Below are 20,916 nucleotides of genomic sequence, written 5' to 3'. Positions count from 1 at the left end.
AGAAAAGCTTTAGAAGCTAAATCCACAGTGGGCGAGCTCAAGTGGTACAGAAGATTCTGCACTGAGCTTACCGGACCCCCTATCACCATGATGATAACGAGGGGAATAAAAAATAAATAAAAGAGAAAAAAAGAAAAGAGTTTCGATTTATTACCAGTACCGATGTGTTTAGCACCAGTAGCCCCTTCCGGTCCGTGATGTCACCTGCCCACACGCGGTGGTCTTCTTACCGTTGTACATTTTGTCGGTCTAAATGCGTGGAAATAAGTTCAAAACAGATGATTACGTGTCTCTCTCTTTATCATTTAAGTGAACAAGGGTTTAAAAAGAACTATCAAAGACCCCTCTACCCTATAAAAGTTTATTTCCAACATAGAAATCAAAGATCAATCACCTTTTTATCAATTCTAACTCACTTCATCTCACAACCAAACTAACTTGAGCCAGAGATCGAATCAAAAAATTTATTCTAGATCTCAATCATCCTTCATATAAGTCATGATCAAAATACTTGAATACACCCACAACGATTTTCTTGAGACGTCTAATGTTATCTCAATGGTATTTCATCATTTCTACACACTTGCACGTTCACGATTATTTTCAATAACATATTTTACTCACGAAGACACTAGGACAATACAATTTGCACGCACCCACGCACACACACACACATATATATATATATATATATATATATATATATATATATATATATATATATATATATATAACATGATGTCATTATAACTGAAGAAAGCATTACCGTGCAGAGAAATCTGGTCATTTAGAAACGTCTCATCTCCCTGATTCAAAATACTCATAGTTCACAAGAAAAGGGATTGCCCGAATGCATACCATTAATCCATAAAGGAGGGGAACTTACTACCAACTCCAAGTTTTCATGTGCAACGTACCACCCTGCTCTGATCCCATCTTCTCACCAAAACATAAGTCAGCGACTCGAGATGAATGCAAAAGAAAGAAGTAAACTCCGTGGCTAATTATTCCATCAAAGTTTTGTTGAACAACAGAACAATTAGTTTCTGTCCACAAAAGAGAAACAGCTGCATCAGAAAAACAAAAGTATAATTTATGCATGAAGTGGGATGAGATGTCAGCTGTTCTATTCAGAGTGGTAATAATCGATCTCCTATCTACAAACATCAAACATAGGCTTAATTAACAAAAGTTTTGTTAATGCTCCATTTTCGTCCGGGCAATACTTTCTTGAAAATTATTTTGCGTAATGCCCATGGAAACACAACATTGCAGAACTACCAAACATCAAGCAAACGATCATCAAGACGGATACAGTCGGTATGTCTTCGATCATTAGAGGAATTTCCCTCCCTATATCGTCTCTGTTTCGTTTTCAGAAATAGAAATCTTTCAGAATCCACTTCACACTGATAGAATTCCTTAATTTGTTTTGCCTAAATCTCATCTCTCATAATAGACCTGAATCCTCCATGGTGAAGTACTCGTACACATTCTCATGTTATCTATCATAGGGCTCCGAACTATGATAGGTCATGTTATCAGCCAAAACAACATCTGGAATTTTAGTTCGATGTGCTATACTACGTTCTGTTATTATCCGAACAAACATCGCCTTCTACTGCGGAACTAATGCTTCCTCAATATTATGCACGAAATAATCTTTATTGTTGAGCTTCAAGAACCCCTAATCTCTAAAGCTAAAGAACTTATATAATTCGAATTATGCGCATGCAACAATGTAAAAGTGAAAGGATCATGATGTATAGCCGAGTTAAGAGCACAAACATGGTTCCTCTCGTCGGAGCTACCAAATGTTGTATCTCCATTTATGATCAAGCATGATGATCCTCAATCGAGACTGCATTCTGTCGCGTCTTCTTCTAGCCCCAATCTTTACTCTGTCGGCCAGGATTCAAGATTACTCCTGCCGTTTATAAGAAGCATCTCTCTATCTCGTTTTAGAAGGAGAAACTACAAATCGCCTACTCGTTCTTAAATCTAAAGCGATCCCGTGGTCTGAAGCGAAATTAGGTCAAGAACAACGAATCTTGGAACTCACATCACCAAAAATGTGTTAGGGTTCGGACCTGGTATAGGAAGAGAACGTTGATCCCGGACCAACATGTCCAAGATGGATCTTGGACATCGATCTTGGAACTCGTACTGACTCCCAGCACTGCGCCCACCAGTTCGTCCGCTGCATCCAAGAAAAGGTTAGACGGAGAAAGAAACCGGAGCAAGAACGCGCTAGGGTTCTTCAGACCCCGTAGATGACGAAGGCGTCGGGCGACCGGAGGAAGAACGTGAGGCGTCGCCGTGGAGAGATCTTCTAGCAGAGAGTTTCGAGGACGATGGCGGTGGCGAGAGGTCGGAGAGGAGGACAGATGCGGAGAAAGGGGGATCGGCTCGCACCATGACCTCCCGATCTCCCCGCACATCATGCCCATGCTAGCCCTATATATATAGACTCCATGGTGGGAGGGGTCGTTGGAGTATAGCAAGGCCGTAATAGGATTCGGATCTTTCCATTCTACGGATCCGAATTTGCAATTGGCCGACGTACATTGCAGCGTTCAAGGACCAATAACCCGGTTATTCTATCGGATCATTACCCTATATGTCATGGATTAGTGTGGACTAAACTTGTACGATTTGTATAAATAAAGCAAAGGGCCTCACAAATCGGGGATGAATTGTGCTCGCAATTAGAAACGAGCATCAATTGCCACATACCCACAGTTCCGGCTCGTTAAAATCCTGGGTTGTGATTCATGATCAAGCCCAATCTGTGAAATCTTGACTACTTTGGGTTCGGCCCATTATCCGAATGGATCGGCCCAACACAACAGCATTGCCCAAAGCTACCTTGTCTTGTCGAGTGAAGCCTAAGAAAAGTCAACGACACTGGTCATCTTCGTACTGAAGCAGTTCAACCTGATGTATGAAGCTTCCTTTGCTGACTCACACAGAAATGACACCGAGCAATCGGATCAAAAGTCAACTTTGGTTTGGAAAATAAATAAGAAACTAGGATCACATGCATTGAAATCTCATGATTTCTTATAGATTCAAAGAAAGGTCAAAGTTCGGCTTTGAAAGATCGGTGGCCGAAAGACAGGCTTGCGAACAAGTTCAAATCACACTGCAAGAAAAAGCACAGCACGCATGCAAACAATAATTGGTGATCTTTATTTCTCTTTTCTTTCATCCTCAGAGATCATACCAAAGGTCAATTTTGGGTCTCTGTTTTCAACAGTTGGAACGATTTGTCACACACCGACTTTTCATGTTGATTTTGACTGGTTATTACTTTGCATGCTGCTGCAACTGTTCAGCTGTAATGTTAACCTAAGTACGGACACATTAATATGCACACAGGCATATGTGGTGCAAATGAATATATATATAACGCATGGCCTGCATAACAATATTTAGTGTGGGTTGCAGAAGCGGCACTATTTCTCCTTGGTAGAAAGAGTCGAAAATGAGGACTCGAGTGCAGTTGTTGTAACTTGATTGTCATGATGTTCTACTACTGCTACCCTTTATCCGTTCATTATGGTGGAAAGAAATTATACTTGAGATTAGATTGGTCGAGAAGTCAATCGTCTTCTTCATCTTCGAGTTCATGGAACTCTTTACGGTCTGATGGTGGTGAAACAAGGCATTCCCGGCTCACATCTTCGACTCCTTGTCACAGACTCCATGATTAGAGTTTGGTTGGCCTGTCAACCTCACATCATACTTCAAAGCAACAAGATTTAGAATGGTCTTCGACTGGATACAGCCTCGCACAATTATTAGCAGGACCAATTATTCTGAAACGATGCATGAAACTGAAGTTACCGCACGAGTATTAATCGACTCGACAATGACTTCTCCATGCTGACACTTAATTATCAGATACTATGGATCATACCACAAGAACTGTATGAAGGCATCATGCTTTAGAAAACATCAACCAGCGAATGACAAGGGAAGATGTGGTTTACGTTCCGTTCTTTCTTTCGATCTTCCTGAAGAACATTGAGTCAATTTTAGCTGCTTTGTTCGAGTGATATCATTCACCCCCTGCCTCAGTTAATGCTTGCTGGGAAACCATTTCCTTCCACCGTTCACGGGTGAACAATCATAGAATGCAGTGAGAGAGACCACAGGCAATTAATGCCTCGATCAACAAAAAGCCATGCACTGCGAGAGATGGGGCCGTCTGCCACCTTGGAAGAGATCGGACCACTCCTCTTAAATAATTGCGGGGGTATAGTCTCGATCACTCCAATCGAGCAGTCATAGATTACATCACCCGTAAATGAACTGAGCGAAGTCTTTCAAACCCATCCATCACCTTGTTCACATGCAGTCACCATGGGCTTGATGGAGTGATGTCCGATCACTTCGTGCAGACAAGGACAGTGCAACAAAGTGTGGCAAACAAGCTTAGTAGACAAAATGCGTGACCTATAAAAGTACACCAAATTCTCGCTGTCTACCGCTCATCTCCCTCTGCCGCTGCACCATGACTTGTTGAATCTGCAATGCCCATTTTAACCACCAGGGGGAAGGAAGTGCAGCCGCTGCAGCAGTAGGATGCTGGTAATACTTAACTAGCTTTAACGGGAGCTGCTGATGGGAGATCCAGGGGGGGGTGGGAAACTGAAGGCATCGGGTTCTTCTTCCTTCTTCCTCTCCCGGTTCATGCTGCTTTTCCTTTTGCCTTTAGCTTTGCCTTTGCTGCTGCTACCATTTCATGGTAATGGATGTTGCACGACCGAGACACAATATGGATTCCACCACTCGGTGTTCTTACTCCATGACCATTTCTGCTCTAACCAGTAGGTCAACATCCGAGTGTCCTCGAGTATACCAAACGGAGGGATCGCTTCGGCTCCACGCAATCTTCCCATTCGTTCTCCTCTCTCTTTCGAACTATTTTGTGTATTGTCTTGACTTGGCAATACCAATACTGAATGGCTATTGTTTCGCTATTGCCCTTTTCATGGAGAATCAAGGTGGTCCATGTCGCTGTTGCATTGACTAGTGTAAATATGAGAGGAAGAACATTCGACTCGAACAGCAAGAATAAACAAACTGTGGCCAACTACGGATCTAAATTGGATTCACAGAAGGAAAGCACTCGGAAAAAGGGAAGCGTAAAGCCTTTGGCAAAGGCCTATATCGTCTGAGAATAAATGAAATTCTTTGTGCCTCTTGAACAAAAAAAGATAGCTTTTCTTTCACTAAATAAAGCGACTATATTCTGGAATTTGATTGTGACTCCAAAAGTGAATTACAAAGTTCATGAGAGCATCATGATCTGAATATAGTGAAAACTAAATGATATTAAAATTAAAATTTATTAATTTATTAAATAAAATTAATAGGGTTTTTTTTTTCTACACATCATGTTTTTGACACATGTATATAAGTATAATATTTAACCAAAAGAAAATTTATACACGTAAAATTGTTGGCATAGACTTTCACGTGCTCACTTCTCTATCCAATCACTTGAATTAAGTATTAATACTCTTACTTATAAAATATAATTTATAGTGAGGAAACACTTACCAAGTATAAATTTTTATAACTTTATTTAGGCGAACATACGTTATGTCATATATATTATATTTTAAAATCATCGTCACAAGATAATTAACAATAAACACTACATCTTAGGGTTTCTTTAGCAAACATAATCCTATAACATAAAATATAAAAATAAAAAAGATAAAATTTTACATCGAAATAATTTAGGATGCTTATATGCACATATAAGAAACATAGCTAATTTTATGAATTTCTACGTCGAAATAACATATATGTGTACTTCCACACTGTACATCATAATATATATACATACTCTGCACATCATAATATATACGTATACTCCCATATCATACGTTATAATATATATGTGTATTTTTATAATACACGTTATAATATATACATGTACTATCACATCACATGCCATACTATTATTATATGTTTTGAAACATGTTTTCTAAAATATATTTTGCATATGATTATTTATATGATCACTATTTTACAATGAATTAAACTTATACTTACTTGAACTCAAAAATAAAGATATTAATAAAAGACCTCATTCCTTAATGATCAAGTATGCTGTGAAGTGATATACCTATTAAATTGGGAGCATAAGATCACCTAATTAAGAACCCTACCTCTTGAATTATCGATTTACAATAATTCATTACAATAGTCCATAGAAAAAATTTGATAAAATCTCTCATAAAATAAACTATACTTAATCAAAAAATTTATCTATATTTCACTATCAAATTTTCTTACAATTTCCTCTAGCTAACGTTAATCAAACCATCGTACAATTCTATAAAAAAAATTTACTTTACTATTCTAGTAAACCAAACGATCTTGAATTGTCATAAAATTTTGTAGAAAATTATGAGACATATAAAACTAAATATATATCAAATTTTAGCTTAAAATAAAATCATTTGGAGATTAAACTATCCTCCTAATTCAACTATCAACACTTATTATGTTTTGTTAAAACTCGATTAGGATTATCTAAATTTATAAACCTCATATCTTATTGAACATAAGTGGTATTTACTCAATTCTAAAACTCATAGAACCTTATAGTCTAATTATATCTGTAAGGGGACTAATTTAGCTCATACAAAACTCTTTCTCAGAAAATAGAAGATTTTGAGTAGCTTAGATTAAGATAAGAATAACTATATGCACCATAAAAGCCATACTAGAGGTCTTAGAATCATAAGAGATTTATACAAAACATATCTAAAAATCAAAGATAAATTGAAAGTTTTGGTGACTCAAAAGTAGCCAAAAATTTCACCCTATGATCTGTAAAACTAAAACCTTAGGTATAGCAAGTAAACAATTGACTTTTTTTTACCTTATCTTCCTTAGAATTGAGGTTTCTGACCTCCATTTGACTTATTGTATTATGCTTAACGTAAACATTAATACTTATCAATTAATATTTCGTTAAACATTAAGAATGATATTTTAAAAATATATATTTTAATCTTAAAAATAAAAAATATGAGTATATTATTTATCATATTTATGAAACATTAAGATCGTGGGTGAATCTCAGGACACTCGGGGAAGGTCTTACGTTTCTATCATCGAACAAGGGTGTGTGGCAACTCTCAAGTGAAATCCCAACGCGAACGAAGAATACAGTGACCCAATGACTATGATTTACATCCAACTAGGAGACCAACATTCATTGACATCACAACCCCCCGTGCTCGGTCTGCTACTGCAATAGAGAGAACAAGACCTGTCGGCGGGGTCGTCATATGCAGCATGTCAAGGCAGAAACATGTGTTGTCATGCCCAGCCAAAAGATTGTATCCCCCTTCAAAGATACCAATCTGATTCCAAGACCAAACGACGACGACGACGCCGAGGGCAATCTAATCATAAAGATCCCAAATCTTTCATTATAGAAATCAAATCCAATCACTGGTTGGAAAAAAGGGACGTTGGTCGTTCCCAAAAAATTAATAATAACAGTAGAAGAATGACCACGATACAATGCAGAGGAAACCAAACAGTGAGTCTTTCTTTGTCATGCGATGCTGATACTTGGTAGCCTGAATAGTAGCAGCAGCCGCAGCAGCGATCTTGGGCTATTAAGGATGAAGGTGGATCCTCGAGAGACTGTCTCGAGTCTCAGGAGGAAGTGGCAATGCAGTAGGGCTCCCATATGAACAATGGCCTGCGCAGCTGGCTGCACCTCCTCATGTTGTGCAGCAACTCTTCGCGGTTCCGCCGCTTCGATGTGAAGAGCAGCTTGTTGTCGAGCGGAGGGCGATGACCGCCGACCGCCGTCCATGTCCTGCCGTAGCCGTGATCGTGGTGGCTCTCTGTGCTGACACCGAGCGTGGATGCCGCCACTACTGCAGCCGCTGCAGTGGTGGTTATCGATGACGCCCGCCTGGCTGCCGGTGCCGATGAAACAGTGTGGTTGTGCTTGTTTTGGCTGCTTGTGTTGTCCTCCTCCTGAGCGGATGGCTCGTGTTCGGCCATGCCACTCAGCGGCATATCTCCGACGAACTTGTTGATGACGAGCGAAGACCGGTGAACCTTCATGGCACCGCTCTGTTGCTGCGGTTGCGTGCTCACCTTTACCTCGACGACGGTTCCCCTGTCGACGACTTCCACTTCCTCTTCTTCTTCCTCTTCTTCGTAGCAGTTATTTTCCTCTAATTCTTCTTCCTCTCCACCATAACGGTTGTTTCCTTCTAGTTCTTCTTCTTCTTCTTCTTTCACTCCTAACTGTGTTATTCCCATTGATTCGCTTTCTGTAGCTTCTTCTTTTTCTTTCTCGACGTCTTCTTCTGTTAATGTTTGTGTGATTTCAGCGGCAGCGTCAGAGGCATCGGACTCGTAACCGGGCTCGTCTCCGTAAATGGTATCGATGAAGGAGAGCACGAGGCGGCCGTCGACGCGCCGGGCATGGAGGTAGTTTTGAGGAGGGACGGGGACGGCTTCGACTACGAGGCGCCCGTCGCAGCGGTGAGGCCGCATGTGGAAGCAGGGGCCGTCGCGTCGAGAAATCGACGGGAGCGGCGGAGGGAACGACCTCGGAGGTGACCGCCTGCTAATGGAGCAATGGTAGTTCACCGATGTCAGCTCCGTGCCTCGGGGAGACCGCTCTCCGCGTTCCGCTGCTATTACCTCGCCTGCCTCTGCTGCTGCATCTTGCTTCTCATGGACATATTTCGTCTCCTCTTCTTTTTCTTTATCGTCGAGCAAGGGTAGGTCGTCCATGAAGGAGAAGAAGTCGTCGGAGCCGGTCTCCGAGCCAAGGCTCTCCGTGCATATCTCAAGGCTCTTCTGGCTTAGCGAGCTCGAAGAGGGCCTCACGAGGGGATGAACATAAGGAGTCGCCGGCTGGTCAGCTGCGGCAGCGGCCGTCTTCTGCGACTGGATCGCGCTCCATATATCGAATTGCGAGGGAGGCTCCTCGCCGCCCTCCTTAAGCGCCGGAGGACGGTCTTCTTCGCTCCGGTATCGATCCGCTGGCGATAGCCAGTTGCGGTGGCCCAAGTTGAAGCTTGCGGGCGAGCTTTGAATGACAGCCACCGACATCTTTCCTTGGCCGGACGGTCGGAAAGCAGAGTGATTACGAGTGTCACTGAGAACAAAAAAGGCAAAAGGGGTTGAGAACTCAAGAGGATGGGAGATGAGGTCTACTGTTGCGGTCAAGAGTGGAGGGAATTGGGCAGGGACAGGAAGAGTTTGATTACCTCAAATAAGGATGACATGCAAAGTCCAAAGCTTGCTTTCCTTGGTCCGGGAGGCAGAGAACACAACGGAGTTAGGGGAGGGAGTCACGCAAGGCCGCTAAGGAGCGAGGAGGGGAGGAGGGGGGGTATTTGTAGGTGCGGAGAAAGGCTTCTTCCTCTTTGGAAGCTTTTAGCCTCCTGAGGGTCCCCCACCACTCTCTCAGCAATCGCACCTTCCTTGTGCTTTCCAGTATTATACCCTCTCCATTTTCCTGCATCACTCGCTCGCTCACTCCGCTTTGTCATTTATGCTCTCCTCTCATTTCTTTCCCCCGGTAATGGATTTTATATCGCTTTCCTTTATGTTTTATTCTCCACAACTTCGAATAACTTTTTCTTGCAATTTTTATACATATACCCCTTTACATTTGTCCCACTAAGCTTATGTTGACTTCATATTTAAAAACTTACATACATAAAATTAATCCTGTTTCTGTGCCGACTCATCCACTACTTGCATTCTCTCCTTCCCTTGATAAATCAATTGGCCGGGTGGTGTTTGTTCTGGTTATTTATCTAGTATAGTTCCTTAAAAGCAAGGAAGGCAAGTCAATGGTGAACCAGGGATTGTTGTCATCCTTCCATTCCAAATAATCTATCAGTCACTCCTTTTTCCCACTCCGATTAATTAACTCGGGTCACACTTTTTATCTAAGCCGCAAACACTGCAACCGAATAGATGCCACTCTTTGGAACCCAAGTGACGCAGTTTGGATAGTTGCATCTCGTACAACATTCCCTTCCAATGGTGTCGACGAACTAGTTCGAACCACGTAGTTCGAACTAGAGAGAGAGAGAGAGAGAGAGAGAGAGAGAGAGAGAGAGAGAGAGAGAGGAGATATTAATTTTCTTATGTAATCAAGCTTGGGACATGGCCAAGGCTTCTCCAGTGTTATGGCCTTTTCTTGTTTCCCCCCTCTTCTGCACCACGCTAAACGTGGCGAGAAAGGGGGTCACTACATGGTGGGAGCATAAGATCCGGCAAAATAGACACAGAAAAAGGTAGGTTGAAGGCATGGAAGGGAGAATGGCCCTCACACATGGATGAGAGGCAGTAGCTCAAGTAACTCACATTCCAATCGATTAGAAACAATCGGCTTCTTCGATGAGATGAACGACAAGATGAGAACAATTGATGATCAGCAATAAAAAAAATGAGACGTGTGTATGACACAAACTGGTTCCACGAGACCTTTGAACTCTTCCATGTTCTAAAACTGATTTTATCTTATGGGAAACCTTGCTGGCTTCCACGTTCATTTATCTTATGACAGCATGAAGATAGCTCGAGGATTACAAAAACTGATTCCTCTACACACAATGAGGCTATATCAGCTTCCGACACTCCTACAGCCCTATTCTGACCGTAGCAACATCTGGGATGATGTTGATCAGTGACACAAAAATGAATTCGTGTCAGATTATAGACCATAAGCCAAAAACCGTGCTCAAATCAGGATCGGATACAATGGCAGACATGCGTCGATGGGTTGGACCACGGCAAGGGTCTCGGAGTGAGACCGACGCATCCTTGCTCGCGCCCATCGACATGCTCAAGACACCGCGCCACATTAACGCCTCAAATCCCTCGCCGATGTATCCTTCACCAAACATCATATGCCACAAAATTTTCGTCCTAAAGGCTACGCCGGTCACTGATCCTTTGGACTTTTCCATCAAAGACCACGTAACACACGTGGAAATATGCCCTGTGGGGTTGTGTAGACCTGGTTACTACACTAGTGAAGATGATAACGATTTAGATTTTACAATAGCAACCATATCTTTCCCTAGTTTGCTCTCAACCAGCATAAATCTAGTATGCATGGTGGAAAATTGCAAATACATGTGCTAAACGCAACCAGACAAGAAACATCACCCACGCACTCGTTTAAAAAAGTGGTTCCATTATTGGATCCTAGAAGCCGAAAGATCCACTCTAACTCTCCAAGTCTTTGTTGAGGTCACCACCACCACCACCGCCACCCACTCTGAACTGCTAACACTACATCTACCACGCCTTTGCCACCAAGTAATCGTCCCCCACCGTGCTCCCTCTTAGAACTTGACCCACACCAGCATGCAATCTAGCAAAGAATCCACCAGCACCACAGACAAGGACTCAAGATCTAAGAGGAGATCTCATTGCCTTCTTTTTAGCATGGGACCAGTTTAATTTGAAAGAGTCTCTGTATGAAGTTGATGATAAAAGAAGGGGAAGGACAGTCCTTTGGACTAATAATGAAGCAGTGGCCCAAGGAGGGGACCAACTTCTTACTGTGCTGATGAAGTCAAAGAGGGGTATGTTGCCACCATGTTGTCGAGCACTCAGGTTTGAGAAGAAAGTGGTACGGCGGACCGAGGGAGAAGTTCTTGGTTGTGGAAGGGAGAAGAGGATCTCTGCAGTACTTTTACCTGGCTGTCAACAGATTGGATCTGAAAGCACTCTGTGGTGGCAAATGATGATGAAAGGCTGGCCCCCTGGGGATGGCGTAAACGAAAGGCTTGATGACGATCTCAAAGTGTTTCCATCTGTCGTTGGTGCTTTGTGCTCACCTGTGAGTTGTGATGTAAAGCAAAAGCAGTACCTAATCGTATAATCTGGAGATCGCAATCTGTAAAAGACTTTGGAGAGAAGTGGTCCTCGAAAATTTGGTGCTCAATAAGCCCCCGCATTGGAAAGCCTAATTATTCACTGGTCACGCCGGCGTTAACTAGATGTTGTACCGCGTAATAAAAGATGGATGGACCAGGCAAATGCGAATGTGGTTGTGCATATCAGTACCTAGTGCATGTGAAGAAATAGGAGGCAAACCCATATAAACAAATAGCAAGTCTTTTACCCGAGCACTACCTCGACAACTATCTGACGCTACGAACTCCAAGGAAAAACTTAACACTAGGTCAACGGTCAGTTGATTCAGCTATAGATCGCATGATTGGGCCAGCACACTTCTATTTGGCCACCTTAAGTTGTTCGTGCAATTATGAGGCCCCAATTAATATACAAACTAAGCCAGTTAAACCGGTTAGATTGCCAATTTAAATGGGCCAGAAAAAAGAGCATGCGAATATCCATGATAAATGGCGATCAGAACCCTTACCTCTAGTTGAGAAGTCGTTGCCCTTTCTCCTTGCCAATGCGACTAATATCTGCAAGCGTCCAAAGCAGCTTCGATAGACTTCCTTAGGTAAAACATAATCTGAAATCAAATCAGGAAATTATCACGTGAACCTAAACTTCAATTCCATATCTCTTAGCGGCAATGATATGATGAACAAGCTTATGGGACCATATCTGAAACCACATTGTAAATGTTTTCTATTTTCAGTACTGTTTAAGATTGTAGACGACAGAAGATGCCAGCCCGCAATGTAAAGGACCACAAGTACATGTAAGTTTGAAAATAATACCAGGCTAGACATGCAACCGCGGACAGCATCGACTACTCAATATTTCCTTCAGTGACAAAATTGCAAGAGCAGGTAAAAACTAAGAAAAGAAAAATGACATTTCCTAGGAATTAAGGAATATATTCAAAAGGCCCATGTGGGATTCTCATTACCTGAAAAAGACACTACCACAATAATTTTACTTGATTGAGAGGAGATCGAGTTTGCGCCAACATCATAGCTTAAACTGGGCCAGCAACATTATCTCATATAAGACCGTCTGATTCTGAAATGCCAAATAGTAGCCAAGGAGCATGAAGAGTATGTTGACGTTACCATGAGCAAACTAGGTGATACTCCAACAGTCAGATGCACATTAGCAGGCATGAATTCCTTCAAGGTCCTAAATCAGTTTTCACAGTGGTAATTACAGCCAAACGGAAAAAGGTATACAACTAATAAATCAAACACTATATCACGACGCTAGCAAGCAAGGAAAGATCATTGCAGGGATGGTTGTACTTTGCATTACCATTTTAACACCAAAAGATGCAGAATTTCTCTTGATAAGCTTTGCATCACATCCATTTATGCAAATTTTAACAAAAACAGATGCAGTATTTCTCTTGATAAGCTCCAAAGTTCCAACCCCTGGCTTTTCTACCAAGAAAAGAACTGTGTTCAGATTCATTAAAACAAAGAAAAAATATCTTATCACTTAGTGTCTAAACTTCTATATCCATAGGAGCAGAAACTGAGGCACAATCTTTCTCGGTCCTAACTATTCAAGCAATAACCACTTCTTGAATGTGAGAATCTGGGATTCTGCAGTTATTTTTCCCATGTAATAGGTGAGTTTGAAATAGGAAAATAGTAAGAGACTGAATCATGGAACCAGTTTCTCTATATTTAGAGGTAAAGCTGTATATTTTGATCCACCCTAGACCCCGCACTGGCGGGAGCCTAGGCGGGCACGTCGGTTTTAGAAAGAGAGACCGAATCACACAATATAAAAACATATACATTAGAGATGCAATTATGCATGACAAACGATACTTGTTGATCTTTCTTTAATATCCTGATAAAGAATCGATTTCATTGCCTTCTCAAAGATGGGAAAAAGAACTCGCTACGGCCATAATATTTCATCATGGTCAACACCTTCAAAGTCAGAATCAACCCCTACTTGCAAACAAGATGATTCCAGATTTGCCACAGCAAAGCCTAGATTTATCTGGTAAAATATACAGATTTAGCACATATGTGACTGCACCAGTGCACAGTCCATGGTGATCATACACAGTTAAGCTCACAGGCTCGAAGCTAGCATATCGACATTCCTTAAAAATGTCTGACCTGCTAATGCATACACGACCAGTAATGTCATAGCAATCATTGATTACAGTGTTGACATAGATATTCATCACATTATATACAAACAAAAAATAAAGAACAATGTACCTCAAAGTTTGAAAATGAAATGCCAGAAATATGACAACAATGCTGAGGAACAGAACAGCAAAATTCAAATTAGCAACAGACCAAGAATTCCCTTTTGTTTCTGAAAAAATCCTGTGGCCGACCATACTGACAGTGTGCCCAAAATTGACCATGTGTGACCAAAGAAATGTCAAATAAAAGTAAACACTTGTATATTGTTGATTTTCATGTCAGAAATCAAATGAGAAGAATTCATTGCACTAGCTCATCATGAAAGGAATATGATATATGATTAGAGCCATGAAAATGCTCGAAAAGTTATCAGAAACACAGCTATCAAAAACTAGTTACTAGAAAGTAACAATGCCAATGATCGCAAGCCCATACTATGCAAACCAGATTTTAAATCTATCTGCCACATTATAGCATATGCATGGTGTTCCATAACCTAGCCAACCATAACTGACCAGCTTGACCTAGTTTGTTGTATGGAATGCACCCAAGTCAAGTTCAAACAGTTGTAGGCTACACTACCAAATCTCAACTCTACCTGACTGAACCAATAGCAGCTGTAGCCTACAATACCTAATCTCAACTTTGCCTAACTGAATCAATAGCCAATCCTATGCACAAAGCAAGCAATCAAGGAAGCAAAATGGTAGTCAGGCTTGCCTAGAAGGTGATCTATTAGGAAAAGAATTATGGAAACTATAAGCTATGAAAAAATGATGTATCAATGTGATGCCAGATCCCACCTTATATAAGAAACCTTCAATTCCTTTAATGCTTGCAGTTGTTTTGCTTATAAACATTTTATAAGCATGTGAACTATACATAAACATGTGATACTCGCTAGTACTCATCAGAAGGCCTCCTTTTTCACTAATACTTCATCCTCAAGTGACATAAAAAATCTTATGTTCTTATACTGCTCTTGTTAATGTGCTCTTTGATTTTCTTCCCCATCATCTTATCTATGTTCGTTTCAAATATTTTGAAGTTATTGGTAGGTTCTTTTCACCCGGATTCCATCAAAAAGATATTGTTGTCATACTAAGCACTGGATCATGCACTTCCACAAAAAGGTGCATCTATGTCCTTTGTACATTCTTCGTCTCCTTGAAGCAGTTCTAGATGTAAAAACTATCACTTCAACAGAAATTATGAACAATTTACCCATATGTTAAACCAAAGGTGCAGGCCTCTCCCGATAACATGACTATGGAACCTCATCCTAATTAAGATAGTGGCCTACCAAAAGGATATATTGCCTAGTTGAAGACTATTTCTAAATTGCATAGCATCTTGTTGTAGAAATAGACTCCTCTTCATGAATAACTAGGGATCCTTGTTTGTCAGCTGTTCCCATTTGTCAAGTTTTATGGTTTTTGATTCTGTAGTAATGTAAACAAAAATTAAGCTTCCCCATATTAAATATTTAAAAAAAATGAATTTTCTTTTGCTTCTAGATTTATTGGTGGCACTTATCGTGTCAAATCCTTGATCCATGCTTTATAGGCTCATGGAGAATATCCCTGATATGACAAAACAAACTCATTTTGTAAATTAAAATAACATTATCTAAAGCACACACAAACGTTCAGGAAGGCTAGAACTGATGCAAATTTCTAAAGTTGGAAGTACAAAGAAAACAAATACCATCAAAATAGTTTGCTAATAGCACTCCCGAGAGAACATCATTGTTGTAGTTGAATAGATACGTATCAATACAATTTTTCTTATGCAGAAAAAGCATAAGAATCCCACTCATAGTAGATGTCCATCTAAACGCATATATTTCTATGCCTTAAAGGTAATTGGCAAGATGTATAAAGGATGTTGAATGCAGGAAGGCTACAATGTTCATGCAGATTTCAATATCTACCCCTCAGGAATGATGTATTTTTCAATCCATGCCTAAAAGATATAAAAAGTTGTTCAAGTAATACTGACCACAACTGTTCAACTAACTCTGTGATGGAGCGAGTGAGTATTGATTTTTACATAATTCACTTTTATCATTGCCAAAGTTCAAGACCCAATTTACATGGCATATTCATTTGTCTACATCAGCTTCCTATGCACTCTAAAGAAACAATGCCCATAAAGTTAGTAAAGTTGATTCTGGCAAATCTAAAATCAAGACTATAACTAGCTTCCCTTTGAGAGTTTTATAGTCAAATACAAGCACCATTCAGTAGTTCTCCAAATGAAGAAGAGCTAATTTATGATTTTACCCATTTCAAGCACAATGAACCATATGGAAAGTTAAATTTATCATTGGCTGGATTGAGGTTATTGCAATGGAAACTAGGCATCTGATGGTTGGTGTTGAAGAATCCGATTGGTGAGTTTGTCAATGTCAAACGTTTACACATCAAAGGTAAAGATAACTCTAAAAGAATAGTCCAGTATAACTACAAACAGATTACAAAAGATCAAGGTATGATGTGTCAGGCCAGGCAATGATGCAAGTCATATCTAGCAACAGATGCTGAGGCACATAAAGGAAAAGAAAAACTGCTGTCGTGAGCAAGGTGCCATTGCATTAGAATCTCTTGTATGTAATGTGCTCATTAATGCATCACTTTTCTCAGACTCGACTCTTACCTTGTAGGTTTCACAAAGAACTAGATGCATTAAAAATCCAAAAGCAAATCACGGCATGATCTACCTATATATAAATAATTGAAGCCTCAAGTTTTTCGCAGCAACTGAGTAACATCTTCTTTACCATGGAATGAACAACTGAATGTGATCGTGTTAGATCATGACCGATTGCAAGAATCGCCATTCTCAGTTAGAATCCAATAACTTATCCAGCGGACATCTACTTCCCCGGAGCAATCGAAAAGGATTCTCTCCCTCATTCGATCCACTTAACCCTTTTCCAACCCTATATGGAAACAACGGTCGTCGGCCCGCAAGAACCGGCAAAACGAAGAAGAGCATTAACAACGCTGATCATAAAAGGGGGAACACAAAAGGGAAAGAAAGCACGATACTAGTGCGTGGTCGGCGGCGTCCTCGGAAAGGAGCAGAGGTGGCGGATGATGGCCGAACGACCATCGGCGGGCACCTCGACGACAGCTTCATCTCCTCCTCCTCCTCCTCCGATGGCCACCGATCGAAGCGAAGACCCTTCTCCTTCCCGGCGCCGAACGGCGAGGGAACGAGAAAAGAAACACAGGGCTTGGTCGCCGTGCGGTTTTGGTGATTTAAATGAACCAATTTGGACCGATCGTGAGCCGAAATAATGCTCCTACTTTCTTGGGCTGGGCTTGATATGAAGCCGCGTATGGATGTTATTCTTACACGTTGAATAAAGATATTATTATTATATTTTTCTTGGAAAGTCTAAAAGATGGTGCATTTGTCATATAGATTATAATATAATAATATTTTCATCCGAATATTAATATTTTCCACATGTACCTCTCCGGTTGACATCCTATAATATTATTTATTTATTTACCAAGTAAACTAGTTATCATTAAATTAGAGTTATGATGAATCAGCAACTGACAACCAACTACAAATATTATTAATAATAATATGTAATGCAACTATTACTATTATTATTATTATTATTATTATTATTATTATTATTATTATGTAACACTTAAATTCAGAGGGATAAATATCAAAATCAACATTGGAGGGACAATCATGATGGGAGGACTTCAAAAATATATATAGCACTTGTAAAACATAATTGAAGATAAAATTTAAATTCATCGGTTAAAATCATGGCAAAGTGGTGTACGGGCCGGACAAGTGCATACGTGGCGAGATTTTATGATTTCGAATGAGTGGGAGAGAATATGGATTTGCCTCGTACTAACAAAATGATAGGGTTAGCTAATCTCTTTATTCATCTTTTTATCCGTTCAATTAGAGGTAATAAAAATATATTTTTAAAAAATTACCAAGAAATCTGTTCGATTAGTTTCAAGCGAAGCGAAGAGTTGTAATTTAGGTGAGTATAGGAACATTGACAGGCAATGTGGACAGGGAATCAAAAATATTTTTCATTAAGAATGGGAGTGCAAGCGAGCTGATACGTAGATTCAATCATATGATATGTTTTATATTGTCCTATATTATTTGAATATATAAAAGAGAGAAAAATAATAATTCGGTCAACTGAATTATTTGCCTCATATTCCAATAACCGTACATCAACAACATAATCGAATATAAAAATCTATTTGTAGGGGTTGAAAGAGATGATTAATAGAAAATCATAATATAGATAAATATGGAATGATAATACTATATTGATTGTCTAATTTAATCCTCAATTAATCTATAATTTAAAGATTAATTATAAATTTAAATATATAATTTAAGCATGTGATTGAGAAAAATCTCTCCCTAAATATGTATTACCTCAACGAGCAAAATCATTTTTTTCATAACAAAACTCTTCGTTAGAATATAATCCTTTTATTTTAAGTAAAAGTTTTTCTTTTTTTTCTCTCCTCATCCCTTTTCCGTCGGATTTTGTTAATCTATCCAACCCAACAACAATAATTTCCTTACCATATGTTGTCATTGCTATCACTATAGTAGTAAATAGAGTTCCTCGAGAGAGCCTCCTCCCTTATTGTCGTTGCCTCTTTAAGGGCCCCAGATGTAACCCCAGCATTTTGCCTCTTCGTTCCTTGTCGTTTCAACCCCATCCATCGCTCCTTCTTCAACTATTGCTCGTGATCGAAGCTTATTGATTGTTTTGCCTTCTCCCACCTAGATTTCATCGTGGATACCAATACCATCATAGATCTATAAATCGCTCGATACTTCCATAAGAATCATGTTTACTTCCACGTCAACTATGCGATTATCATCGTAGTCATCCTCGCTATCTTTATAATCGGTCATCAATCTTCTCATCGACCATGAATGTTGCTATCGATTTCGCTGGTGTCCTTGAATGCCTCTTTTGACATAGATCCCAGATTTGCTGATTAAACCTCCCTCGACGTCTCCTTTAGTTAGTTGTCTACCTTCTTTGTTTGTGTCTCTTACGCCTTGCTATCATCGCTGATGATCGACAACCTCATTCATATAGTATCAACTGCTCCTCTTCGTTGAGAAATCACATCACTCTATGGATAGTTTGACGATCGTTCTCCTTTTCCTATCAAAAAGTAATCGATTATTTTATATAGTGATTTTATCATAGTTTGTAATATTCATCGTAAATATGTAATATTTTTTCCTATGACTACGCGATCGAGAAAAATCTCTTCTTGTATAAATATATATTACTTAATGAATAAAATTATTTCTTAATAAAATTATTTAATGATAACTTTTATATTTTTATTTTATTTGTATAAATTATTTTATCATATATTATTATACTACAACATAAAGTACATTATTCCTATGACTTTTGCAAGTTGATGTTTACTAACTTGATTCCTTATTTTTTAACTTCAGAACACAAAATCGACCAAGGGTCAAATTAGATACTTGGTATACTGCATGGAGAATGCAATTCTAAATCTGCCACCTGATCAGGAACAGATGGTTTGGGTCATCGATTTCCAGGAGTTCATCTATTTCAACATATTATATACTACGACATGGAAGCTTATAATAGAAAGCTGACAAAATTTTTTATTGAATGAGTTATTTGAAGAAAAAGAAAGAGATAATTAGACAATGCAAATCGAAGAGGTGGTGCCAACATCACCGACTAAAAAAGACGCTGTACACCATAATAATACACCTAAATTTGTAGGTGACATTTATACCTCCGTCTCCCTTCTCTAAGTTTAATGATTATGAGCATATAATTGCATTATTAGGTAGGTTGATGTCTAAAATTCCTATTCCCAATTTGATTCTCTCTCACCTTCCAATAATTTGGAAATGTCAGTATGAATCGTTACCCACCTCTATCATTCCCAACAAATTATAACTGGTAAAGAGGTTTATACAAATGATCTCCCGTCGTCGAGGAAGAGAACACCTCTACAAACATAATCCTCTCGTGCTTTCAATAATAAAAACTTCTACTGTCCTATAATATTTATTTATGGGGATTTAATTGGTTCTGCCTAAACGACTTAATTAACTTTCCTAACAAAAGTGATCGTAATGCATACATGCTTTGAGAAAATATTTAATTTTTATTTTAAAACAAAAAAATATATTTGAAAAGGCAAGTATTAATGAATGTATCGATATTTAAAGGCATCGTGATTACTCTAATAAATAATAATAATACAAATAAACGAACCAGGTTTGGGTCTTCGATTTTTATGGGATCCAGCAAACCGGTCCGGTCCAGGTTTAAGGGCCATGACAAAAGAAAAAGACCGTCATGGACCACGTCACTCACCTGGGTGGGACCCGACCGACGCGTGGCAGTTTTCAGCGGTGATTCGGTCTGCCTGTTTGTTTCCGAGGGAATCTTCTCGTGGCCACTGTTACGACCAACCATTGCACGATCATAAAACGGCCGTTCCTCTTTTGCATGACGCCGTAAAGAGACATCTTCTATATGAATATATATATATATAACGACGGAGGTCGTTGTGGGGTTGTAGACCGGTCGGTAGGGGTAATTTCGTAAAAGTGGTTGGACGAGCAAGCGGTGTCCCCACGACGAATAAGAAATGCGTGCTTTAGGATAGCGGAGGGTATTTTAGTCAAATGCTGAGGAGGGTATTTTAGTCAATTCGTTACACGAACGGCCACGCTGCCGTGCCTTCGGGTTGCATTATTACCGAACCGGAGCAAAGCGAAAGGCAAA

General features: G+C 39.7%; 1 protein-coding gene and 1 long non-coding RNA gene across 4 annotated transcripts; both read right to left on the bottom strand.

The window, feature by feature from the left end:
* Positions 1-768: 768 nt before the first annotated feature.
* LOC135595939 (uncharacterized) lies at positions 769-2,430 on the bottom strand. Of its 3 annotated transcripts, XR_010480722.1 has the most exons (4): positions 2,267-2,430; positions 2,091-2,200; positions 1,789-1,901; positions 769-1,046 (listed from the first exon to the last, which is right to left on the bottom strand). It is a non-coding gene; the product is annotated as an uncharacterized LOC135595939 (long non-coding RNA). The 3 variants fall into 3 exon arrangements; XR_010480721.1 differs by having other exon boundaries at positions 769-1,901; XR_010480723.1 differs by lacking the exon at positions 1,789-1,901.
* Positions 2,431-7,437: 5,007 nt separating this feature from the next.
* LOC103968700 (protein FAF-like, chloroplastic) lies at positions 7,438-9,976 on the bottom strand. Its single transcript, XM_009382000.3, has 2 exons — positions 9,276-9,976; positions 7,438-9,163 (listed from the first exon to the last, which is right to left on the bottom strand). The coding sequence occupies exon 2, from the start codon at positions 9,115-9,117 to the stop codon at positions 7,696-7,698; it is 1,422 nt and encodes a 473-aa protein (XP_009380275.2). The 5' UTR covers positions 9,118-9,163; positions 9,276-9,976; the 3' UTR covers positions 7,438-7,695.
* Between the last annotated feature and the right edge of the window lie 10,940 nt (positions 9,977-20,916).

The sequence above is a fragment of the Musa acuminata genome, chromosome BXJ1-10 (genome assembly GCF_036884655.1).
Source record: "Musa acuminata AAA Group cultivar baxijiao chromosome BXJ1-10, Cavendish_Baxijiao_AAA, whole genome shotgun sequence".
Classification (NCBI taxonomy): Eukaryota; Viridiplantae; Streptophyta; class Magnoliopsida; order Zingiberales; family Musaceae; genus Musa; species Musa acuminata.
This window is presented reverse-complemented; position numbering and strand designations above follow the sequence as displayed.

What these genes read in the sequence shown, in the direction of transcription:
- LOC103968700 (XM_009382000.3), bottom strand. Translation starts at nt 9,117, where the DNA reads ATGTCGGTGGCTGTCATTCAAAGCTCGCCCGCAAGCTTCAACTTGGGC.